This window comes from Neoarius graeffei, chromosome 1, assembly GCF_027579695.1.
Source record: "Neoarius graeffei isolate fNeoGra1 chromosome 1, fNeoGra1.pri, whole genome shotgun sequence".
Classification (NCBI taxonomy): Eukaryota; Metazoa; Chordata; class Actinopteri; order Siluriformes; family Ariidae; genus Neoarius; species Neoarius graeffei.
Genome location: NC_083569.1, coordinates 116735530 through 116747387, shown reverse-complemented (window position 1 = coordinate 116747387; position 11858 = coordinate 116735530). Strand labels below are relative to the sequence as shown.

The 11858-nt window shown below is 41.3% G+C and overlaps 1 protein-coding gene across 1 annotated transcript; it reads left to right on the top strand.

The window, feature by feature from the left end:
• The first annotated feature begins 9655 nt into the window (after positions 1–9655).
• Positions 9656–11494, top strand: LOC132886034 (zinc finger BED domain-containing protein 5-like). Its single transcript, XM_060920578.1, has one exon. It carries the CDS (start codon positions 9656–9658, stop codon positions 11492–11494), a length of 1839 nt encoding a protein of 612 aa, XP_060776561.1.
• Positions 11495–11858: the final 364 nt, after the last annotated feature.

Genomic DNA, 11858 nt, shown 5'->3' with positions numbered 1-11858 from the left:
TAAACACTAGTGACCCAGTGCCACTGGCAGCCATGCATGCCCAAGCCATCACACTGCCTCCGCCGTGTTTTACAGATGATGTGGTATGCTTTGGATCATGAGCTGTACCATGCCTTCGCCATACTTTTTTCTTTCCATAATTCTGGTAGAGGTTGATTTTGGTTTCCTCTTTCCAAAGAATGTTCTTCCAGAACTGTGCTGGCTTTTTTAGATGTTTTTTTAGCAAAGTCCAATCTAGCCTTTTTATTCTTGAGGCTTATGAGTGGCTTGCACCGTGCAGTGAAGCCCCTGTATTTACTTCATACAGTCTTCTCTTTATGGTAGATTTGGATATTGATACGCCTACCTCCTGGAGAGTGTTGTTCACTTGGTTGGCTGTTGTGAAAGGGTTTCTCTTCACAATGGAAATTATTCTGCGATCATGCACTACTGTTGTCTTCTGTGAGTGTCCAGGTCTTTTAGCATTGAGGAGTTCACCAGTGCTTTCTTTCTTTCTCAGGATGTACCAAACTGTAGATTTTGCCACTCCTAATATTGTAGCAATTTCTTGGATGGGTTTTTTCTGTTTTCGCAGCTTAAGGATGGCTTGTTTCACCTGCATGGAGAGCTCCTTTGACAGCATGTTTTCTTCACAGCAAAATCTTCCAAATGCAAGCACCACACCTCAAATCAACTCCAGGCCTTTTATCTGCCTAATTGAGAATGACATAACGAAGGAATTGCCCACACCTGCCCATGAAATAGCCTTTGAGTCAATTGTCCAATTACTTTTGGTCCCTTTAAAAATAGGGTGGCACATGTTAAGGAGCTGAAACTCCTAAACCCTTCATCCAATTTTAATGTGGATACCCTCAAATGAAAGCTGAAAGTCTGGACTTTGTCCATTACATAACTATAACCTGAATATGTTTCAGTAAACAGGTAAAAAAACAAAATTTGTGTCAGTGTCCAAAGATACATGGACCTAACTGTATATACCCAGAGTCTTGCCCCTCATAGGGGTAGAAAATGAGATGTACTTCTGTCTTGCGGGCCGCACAAATAGCAAGTGTGGAATACTTATGTAGTAATTCTGAGGCACATCACTCATACAATGACTGTGCGTCACTCATGCGTCTGACTTGTATCCACTAAAAGAGAAGCTGAAGACAAAAACACACCTCTCTCTCTGAAGATTTCAGCTCTGACAGCACTCACTGACTCACCATTGGAAGCGGTTCTCTTCTACACCTCCTCTGTCATTGTCAGAAAACTTAAAGCTACAGTTTTACCTCTGACTGTTACAGTGAGCCGACACTCCTTCTTTAAGGCCATCCTTAAAAAAAAAAAATCCGTTTCCTGTCCACCAGGTGAGCAAAAAAATTCAGTCGGGAGGGAGGGATTTTTATTATTTTATATATATATATATATATATATATATATATACACACACACACACACACACACACACACACACAGTTAGGTCCATAGATATTTGGACACTGACACAAATTTTGTTTTTTTATCTGTTTACTGAAACATATTCAGGTTATAGTTATTTAAAGGACATGGACAAAGTCCAGACTTTCAGCTTTCATTTGAGGGTATCCACATTAAAATTGGATGAAGGGTTTAGGAGTTTCAGCTCCTTAACATATGCCACCCTGTTTTAAAGGGACCAAAAGTAATTGGACAATTGACTCCAAGGCTATTTCATGGGCAGGTGTGGCCAATTCCTTCGTTGCGTCATTCTCAATTAAGCAGATAAAAGGCCTGGAGTTGATTTGAGGTGTGGTGCTTGCATTTGGAAGATTTTGCTGTGAAGAAAACATGCGGTCAAAATAGCTCTCCATGCAGGTGAAACAAGCCATCCGAGAAATTGCTACAATATTAGAAGTGGCAAAATCTACAATTTGGTACATCCTGAGAAAGAAAGAAAGCACTGGTGAACTCATCAATGCAAAAAGACCTGGACACCCACAGAAGACAACAGTGGTGGATGATCGCAGAATAATTTCCATGGTGAAGAGAAACCCCTTCACAACAGCCAACCAAGTGAACAACACTCTCCAGGAAGTAGGCGCATCAATATCCAAATCTACCATAAAGAGAAGACTCTGTGAAAGTAAATACAGAGGGTTCACTGCACGATGCAAGCCACTCATAAGCCTCAAGAATAAAAAGGCTAAATTGGACTTTGCTAAAAAACATCTAAAAAATCTAGCACAGTTCTGGAAGAACATTCTTTGGACAGATGAAACCAAGATCAACCTCTACCAGAATGATGGAAAGAAAAAAAGTATGGTGAAGGCGTGGTACAGCTCATGATCCAAAGCATACCACATCATCTGTAAAACACGGCGGAGGCAGTGTGATGGCTTGAGCATGCATGGCTGCCAGTGGCAGTGGGTCACTAGTGTTTATTGATGATGTGACACAGGACAGAAGCAGCTGGATGAATTCTGAGGTATTCAGAGACATACTGTGTGCTCAAATCCAGCCAAATGCAGCCAAACTGATTGGTCGCCGTTTCATAATACAGATGGACAATGACCCAAAACATAAAGCCAAAGCAACCCAGGAGTTTATAAAAGCAAAGAAGTGGAATATTCTTGAATGGCCAAGTCAGTCACCTGATCTCAACCCAATTGAGCATGCATTTCACTTGTTAAAGACTAAACTTCAGACAGAAAGGCCCACAAACAAACAGCAACTGAAAACCGCTGCAGTAAAGGCCTGGCAGAGCATTAAAAAGGAGGAAACACAGCGTCTGGTGATGTCCATGAGTTCAAGACTTCAGGCAGTCATTGCCAACAAAGGGTTTTCAACCAAGTATTAGAAATGAACATTTTATTTACAATTATTTAATTTGTCCAGTTACTTTTGAGTCCCTGAAATGAAGGGATTGTGTTTAAAAAATGCTTTAGTTCCACACATTTTTATGCAATCATTTTGTTCAACCCACTGAATTAAAGTTGAAAGTCTGAACTTCAACTGCATCTGAATTGTTTTGTTCAAAATTCATTGTGGTTATGTACAGAACCAAAATTAGAAAAATGTTCTCTGTCCAAATATTTATGGACCTAACTGTGTGTGTGTGTGTGTGTGTGTGTGTGTGTGTATATATATATATATATATATATATATATATATACACACACACACACACACACACACAGTGGTGCTTGAAAGTTTGTGAACCTTTTAGAATTTTCTATATTTCTGCATAAATATGACCTAAAACATCATCAGATTGTAACACAAGTCCTAAAAATAGGTAAAGAGAACCCAGTTAAACAAATAAGACAAAAATATTATACTTGGTCATTTATTTATTGAGGAAAATGATCCAATATTACATATCTGTGAGTGGCAAAAGTATGTGAACCTCTAGGATTAATAGTTAATTTGAAGGTGAAATTAGAGTCAGCTGATTTCAATCGATGGGATGACAATCAGGTGTGAGTGGGCACCCTGTTTTATTTAAATAACAGGGATCTATCAAAGTCTGATCTTCACAACACGTTTGTGGAAGTGTATCATGGCATGAACAAAGGAGATTTCTGAGGACCTCAGAAACAGCATTGTTGATGCTCATCAGGCTGGAAAAGGTTACAATACAATCTCTAAAGAGTTTGGACTCCACCCATCCACAGTCAGACAGATTGTGTGCAAATGCAGGAAATTTAAGACCATTGTTACCCTCCCCAGGAGTGGTCAACCAACAAAGATCACTCCAAAAGCAAGGCGTGTAGTAGTCGGCGAGGTCACAAAGGACCCCAGGGTAACTTCTAAGCAACTGAAGGCCTCTCTCACGTTGGTTAATATTAATGTTCATGAGTCCACCATCAGGAGAACACTGAACAACAATGGTGTGCATGGCAGGGTTGCAAGGAGAAAGCCACTGCTCTCCAAAAAGAACATTGCTGCTCATCTACAGTTTGCTAAATATCACGTGGACAAGCCAGACAGCTATTGGAAAAATGTTTTGTGAAGGATGAGACCAAAATAGAACATTTTGGTTGAAATGAGAAGCCTCATGTTTGGAGAAAGGAAAACACTGCATTCCAGCATAAGAACCTTATCCCATCTGTGAAACATAGTGGTGGTAGTATCATGGTTTGGGCCTGTTTTGTTACATCTGGGCCAGGACAGCTTGCCATCATTGATGGAACAATGAATTCTGAATTATACCAGTGAATTCTAAAGGAAAATGTCAGAACATCTGTCCATGAACTGAATCTCAAGAGAAGGTGGGTCATGCAGCAAGACACCGACCTTAAGCACACAAGTCGTTCTACCAAAGAATGATTAAACAAGAATACAGTTAATGTTTTGGAATGGCCAAGTCAAAGTACTGACCTTAATCCAATCGAAATGTTGTGGAAGGACCTGAAGCGAGCAGTTCATATGAGGAAACCCACCAACATCCCAGAGTTGAAGCTGTTCTGTATTGAGGAATGGGCTAAAATTCCTCCAAGCCAGTGTGCAGGACTGATCAACAGTTACAGGAAACGTTTAGTTGCAGTTATTGCTGCACAAGGGGATCACACCAGATACTGAAAGCAAAGGTTCACATACTTTTGCCACTCACAGATATGTAATATTGGATCATTTTCCTCAATAAATAAATGACCAAGTATAATATTTTTGTCTCATTTGTTTAACTGGGTTCTCTTTATCTACTTTTAGGACTTGTGTGAAAATCTGATGATGTCTTAGGTCATTTTTATGCAGAAATATAGAAAATTCTAAAAGGTTCACAAACTTTCAAGCACCACTGTAATATATATATATATATATATATATATATATGGATAAGAAATCGCAATGCTGTGTTTGCTTTTTCTTTCAGTACTTTATTACAAAAGCAGACACATTTAATAAAATATGACAGTTAAATCAACTGAAACTTGTACAAAAACTAAGTTAGCATTTTAAATGCTGACTGCAACATTTGCAAAACTTTTACAAAGGTACTTAAAATGTCCGACACACGGACTTTTTGTAGTTCTAAATCGACCGTTAGGCCTAGTTCAGATGAAATTACACTATTAAAATGATCAGTAAATGATTTGTTTTTCTGAATCTTTACTATTTTGTTGTTCGCTAGAATACCATTTTGCGATTTCACACTTAAGCAAATGTTTGAAAACTCCGGATCTCCTTCCTTCATGGTGGCTGGCATTTTTTTGTGCCGCACGGCGCATGCGCAGAGCTGATTCAATTCTATATTCTGCGCGGAATGCAGGGCTTTCCACAAGCGCCGGCTGCCGGCCATACGGCCGACTACACAATTAAGTCCAGCGGGCTACTTTAATGACTATTTTTGTAGCCCACAGGCTCTAAGTATTAATTTTTGATTTTAATAAAATTAAATGTTTATCTAACAGACTGACAATAATGTCAAACTGAACCGCACTCATTTAAGTTGTGATTCGCGCTGTTTGTATCGATAATAACCACAAATTCCCCGCCGACTTAGTTGATCAGGGGAGAGTAACTCATCCGCGGCCCCGACATGCAGTGTGTACGTGCGCACTCGGCGGAGGCAGTAGTGTGTCGGGGCCGTCGGAGGCGACATCGGAGGGAACAGAAGCAGAGATAACGCTTATTTTGTCTCCGGTAAACCAGTCTTCTCTCGTTCAATTACGTGCTGGCATCAAAAGACACCGTTGGTTGTAAATGAAACCAAACTGAGTCGTTGGAGTGTATTTTCATACACAAATGGAGAACTGTTTGCTGAGTGTGTAATTGTGTAGCCCCACTGCAGACCGTTGTCGTTGTTAATTCATAGCATGCTCAGCTGTGTGAATGTGTCATGCGCCGAAAATAAGAGATTTACAAGCTAGGAACGCCTCATGATGCAATACGCAAGAAAAGAAAGAAGATTTACTGTCATTTTACTTTGTATTTGAGTAAAGTGAATAAATAAATGGTCTGTGGAAAATACATTTAACCCTGGGAGCTGCGTGCACAGGAGTTTATTTTGTGTTTCCTCCCGATCAATTCTGGAGAAATTCAGACTTTATAATGGGTGTCTATGGCGTTACACTTCAGTGGAGCTCGTTAAGTTACAGTGTAGAGAGCTTGAAAAAGTAGCTCAAACTTTCTCATTTAAACTGTGTTTTCAGCCACAAATTTCACTCTACACACATAATTTTCTCAAAAGTTGTAGTCACACTTGTCTTGATTCACACAATGTGTCTACCTTAACGATAGGATTTACAGTTTTTGAATGAGAAGCCTGAAAGTAAGGAGAGGACAGGCGCTGCCCCATTGACTCCCATTATAAACCTGGCAGCGCTTTTACTACAAAATCACTTGTTTTTAACTCGCTCTATTGTCCACATTTTTTTTTTACACTAGAGACAAAAAAAATTACATCAATGTGTTCATGGGAGCCTTGTAGCGCTCAATGTGAAATAATTTTGTGAATAGCTCCTTTCGTTTCCGTGTAAATCAGCATTGTTCGAGGACAGGGAACTCTGAGAAAAAGCGCTCTTTGCTTGTCATGTTGTGTCTCTTCCCTGCACCTGAGCACCGTTACCAAGGCGACGAGCTCCACTCAGGGAGCAGAGAGGGGAGGGGCTCCACTCAGGGAGCAGAGAGGGGCGGGGCTGCTCTCTCTCTCTCTCACACACACACACACACAGGCTCAGAGCATCGGAGCCTCGTAGCCTGCGATACGTGACCTGCAGCACTCTCACTATTTCACACAGGGGAACTGTCGTCTCCTTATTTGTCATGGCTGGCTAGTATGAGCCTTAGTGGAAAGCCCTAGGAATGCGTAAATGTCAAGTTCGATTTTAGATTTACGAACCCGAAAAAAAAATGTCGAAAAACCGGCGTTAAAAAATATATATATATATATATATATATATTCAACCACACAAACGGCACTCACCCGGCGGGTAGACCGGAAACAGAAAATTTTTTAATAATGGCCTAAGTTAAATAAATAAACATCTTCCGACAGAAAACTTCACCATACCAATTATACCCTTTTTTGTTGTTTTGTTAAATTACATGTTTTTAATCTCTTTATCATCGGGCTTAGATTATGTGACTCATCCACCGTACAAGTCCCTCTGAAAGAGCTGTTACTATAGAAACAGTACCATATTAGAATGAGTGCACTGTCAGAGCTGCTGTTATAGAAAATTAATCAACACCTTTTAACCAATCAGAATCCAGAATTCAACAGTTACATGGAATAATGTTATAGTGAGTATTTCTGCATTTCTCTGTTTCCATACAAGTATAAACACCTTTATAAGAGATTAGGAATGTGTTCATCCTTCTCATCATCACTGAATGGATTATAATAATAATATTTTGTGAAATACGAGTTGTATCACCTGTATCCACCAGTCTGTATCTCACATATGAGAGTGAATCTCTCCCTGATAAACACACACTCAACTGTTTTACTGACTTTACTGAGCCTTGTTCGACCTCACTGACCACAAATAACACCTACCTTTTAAAACTTATTTCAGGATTATTTAAAACATTATAGAATAACATGGAATTGCTATAATTATGCAATATTTTTATTCACACCCCTCCTAACTTCAAACCTGTTGGACAAAGTGAAAAATTTATGACGCACCTTTTGGTGTAATTCTGACTTCATCACTGTAGTCTGTGTAGTAGCCTGTGTTTGCCCATGCGTTCCGCCTGCGCGCTCTACACCGATACCCGGTTTCTCCTGCAGTATCAACTGTCACATTGAGTGTGTTGGTGTCTGTAGCTCCAATGTTCACATACGGATTATTTTTGACCCAGAGAAACCTCCATCCAGCCCCCTGCTGCAGCTCACAGCTCAGAGTGATGGTGTCTCCAGTGTAGACGGAGCTCTGAGGATTCACTCTCACAGTCGCTTTGGGTTTTTCTGTTGGTATGAAATGATGAAGGTGTCAGAGCTGCTTTTCACTTCACAACAGAAGCAATAGATTCACTGTGCTCATTAAATGCTTTCAGAAATATTTCTAACATAAACATTTATATTTTTTTCGCGGTCCAAATCCTGCGCTCTGATTGGCTGGCGAGCGGGTCTGTATCCTAAATGTTTGGCAGCATTTCTCAGGAGAATAGCATTAATTTTACAGCATGGATAGCGATAACGACAGTGTTCACAGCGAGAGCGAGTTTCACTACCCTGAGGAAGAAGAAATAAAATAAAACATTTCAGCAGAAAGCTAAACCTCTAACTTGCTCACAGTTTTATCTCATTAGTTAATGAGGCCCATTTTGGACCATGTTATCCTCATACATAATATTACGTTCGGTAAAAACTTTAAACCAGGACAATCTCTTCTGCAAAGTTTCACCAAATGGCTTTATTTATGCAATATAAAGGTCATAATACTGGATAACTTTGGTCGAGCAAAAGCATGGCTGAATCCTGAATGACTCCTATTTGTATAAATAGGGCACTACATAGGCGGCAGAATGTAGTGTTTTTCCTGCCATGGAAGTGCACTTGTATACCGAGGAGGAAGCCATTTGCATTACAGCCGTGAATGAGGATTCAAAATGGCGGCTCGGCTCGGTTTCCCCTTTCGGGCGCTCTCGCTTTCTGTTAGAATTTGGGAAAGAAAAATAAATAAATATATTAAGAAGGAAATTGGTGCCGACGAGACAAACTAAACAAACAGGGACTCAGTTACTGACAGCTCAAAATCTGAACCCTAAAAAATAATGGAAACATTAAATTAAAACAAAACCCCCACAGACTGACCTGATACAGTCAGTGTAACAGCATCACTGATCTCTGAATCCCGTCCTCTGCAGGTGTAGGAACCACCGTCAGAGTCACCAACAGACCAGATATTTAACTCCTTTGAGGTTATAGATCCTCTGTCTGTGTAGAGTCTATTATTATTCTTATCCCAGCTGTATGGCCACTGAGTGTCTCCTCCTCCCTGTGTGTCACATCTGAGAGTAACACGCTCTCCAATGAACACATGTGCATCAGGCTGAATGGACACCACAGCTTTAACTCTCCCTGCAATAATAATAATAAAAACAGAGTATATTACATTATCTTTATTTTGTTTGTATTTTGTTTTGTACAGCAGTCTCACATAACATTTTGTTAAGGGCCTTGAGGAAATTGGTTCCGGGGGGAAAGTGACCATGGGGGAGGAGAAAAGAGGAACACGGGGAGAGAGGAGAAAAAGACGTGAGAGGAGTGAAGAAGTTGTATGCAAGTGTTCGGTCTGCAATAAACTGAATTTCTGTAAACCGCCTGTAGCCCATTTATTCCACGCCCCGGTAAGGAGGACGGGAGTTTCCACGCACTTGCACCAACTTTTAGGGTTACAGCCGGGTTTTTCAACACTGGGGTCGCGACCCCACGTGGGGTCGCCTGAACTTGCAATGGGGTCGCTTGAAATATCCAGAAGTGGGAAAAAAATACTGCTAAAAAAATAATTGTATGAATAATAATACTATCAAAAAAGTATTACCATCGATTAAAACACCACACACACACTTAAATGAACATACATGATCGATATGGATTTTTTATGTAAATTCGTTCAAATGACTGCGATGACGGCACGAAGATACGCCCACTTCAGTTTACGCGCTTGACTAAATAACTGAACAGTAGCCAGTGCTGCCCACACAGCCTTGCTAGCTATTAGCCTACAAGTGCAACAAAAAAATGGAACGATTTCTTCGTCCGCCCGACACTACAAAGAGCAGACAAACAACACCTGATGAACATGAACCGAAAACAAAAAGGCTGAGAAGATACGACGAAAGTTTCTTACAATTTGGATTTACCAGCGTGCTGGAAAGAAACAAGCAAAGGCCGAAGTGTCTTCTGTGTTCGGCCGTGCTGTCTGCGGAGAGTCTCAAACCCAACAAGCTGAAAAGGCACTTTGAAACAGTGCACAAAGAACATCTCGGTAAACCCCTAAGTTTTTTTGAAAAGAAATGTGCTGAGCTTAATCAGCAGCGATCTTATTTCAAAAAGGCTGCGACGGTGAGTGATGGGGCACTGAATGCATCGTTTGAAGTTAGCTACCTCATTGCGAAAACCAAGACCCCACACACAATCGCAGAGACGCTAATTATGCCCGCTGTCCTCAAAATGGCAAAAGCAATGGGTGAGGAGGAGGTGGGAAGAAAATTTAAAGCGATTCCTCTGTCTGATAATACAGTTAAGAGACGAATCGATGCTATTGCCGCTGATCAGGAGAGCACGCTAGCAGAGAAACTCCGTGATTCCCCAGCCTATGCTCTTCAAATGGATGTAAGCACCGAAGGCAAAAATGCCCACGCATTGACATTTGTTCGATTCTTAGCAGAAAATGCCATTCAGGAGGACATTCTATACTGCCTGCCTCTTCCCGAGCACGAGACTGCACAGGCAATGTACGATGTTCTTCAGGATTACATGGAGAAACACAGAATTCCCTGGGAGAATATGGTGGGATTTTGCACAGACGGGGCTCCGTCTATGGCCGGACGGCGAAATGGTTTGAGGACACTTGTCATTCAGCGAGCACCATCTGCACTGTGGAATCATTGCATGATTCATCGGGAACAACTGGCATCTAAAGAACTGAGCGCGTCCATCGCAGGCATCATGCAACAGGTGGTAGCCATGGTGAACTACATCAAGCCACATCCTCTGCGAGCACGCCTGTTCGCAAAGCTATGCGTCGATATGGGCTCTGAATATGAAGATCTGCATTTTCACACAGACGCCCGGTGGTTGTCGAGAGGCAACACGTTGGAGCGGTTTTTCAAGCTGAGAAACGAACTGTTGGCGTTTTCAATGGATGTGAAAAAAAACGATTTCGTTGACTTTCTCTGTGACCAGCAGAAAATGTGCCTCCTTGCATATGCCACGGACATATTCAGAAAACTTAACGAACTGAACACAAGCATGCAAGGAAAAAATAAGAATGTCATGCAGATGAGTGATCGGATTGATGGATTCAGGGCCAAAATCACACACTGGAGAGGAAGTCTTGCAAAGGGAAACTTCACGCATTTCCCCCAGTTAAGTCAGTTTTTGGAAGACAACAGCATCGACAAGTGTTCTACAATGGAGATGTGCAGCCACCTGGAACGGCTTGAGGAGCACTTTGCCACATACTTTCCAGATGTGGATATGTCAAAGTTTGAATGGGTGAGGAATCCGTTTCACTGTGATGTGAGCGCAGTGGACCTTCCTGCCACCGCGATAGAACAGCTGATTGACATGTCTCGTGACAAAATGCACCAGCAATTACATTCGCGCGTGCCAGTGGAAGAATTCTGGTTTGGAGCCAGAGAGGAGTACCCCGAGATCGCACTGCGTGCTTTGAAACTGTTGGTTCCTTTCGGAAGCACTTACCTTTGTGAAGCTGGATTTAGTGCACTTGTCTGTATGAAATCAAAGTACCGCTCGCGTTTGGATGTTACGTCAGAGATGAGATGCGCACTCTCTACCACAGAACCGGACTTTGAAAGGCTGCAGAGAAGTGTGAAGGCTCAGACATCTCATTAGATGTGGTGAGTGGAGAGACTCTTTTACATAGTTCCATTTTTGTGAAATTGAAGGATATGTGATGAAAATAAAATGTGAGTTTGTGCAATAAACTGGTTACTCTGTATTTACAACACAGTATAAAACACATCAAACACTAATTAAAAAAAAAAAATGTCAGTGGGGTCGCCAAAAATGTACGAGGTCAAAATGGGGTCACAAGCCAAAATAGGTTGGGAACCTCTGGGTTACAGGCTGGTGTCAGCAGTGTTTTCGTTGTTATTGGAAGATTCGTGGGTTTTTTCGACCGAGCAGTGGGCTAAGTTACTGGGGCTAGCTGAGTTTGACAGTGAGTGCATTTTGGATGAACATTGCTAATCACTGA

Coding starts and splice junctions, on each gene's coding strand:
- LOC132886034 (XM_060920578.1), top strand. CDS start 9,656: ATGGAACGATTTCTTCGTCCGCCCGACACTACAAAGAGCAGACAAACA.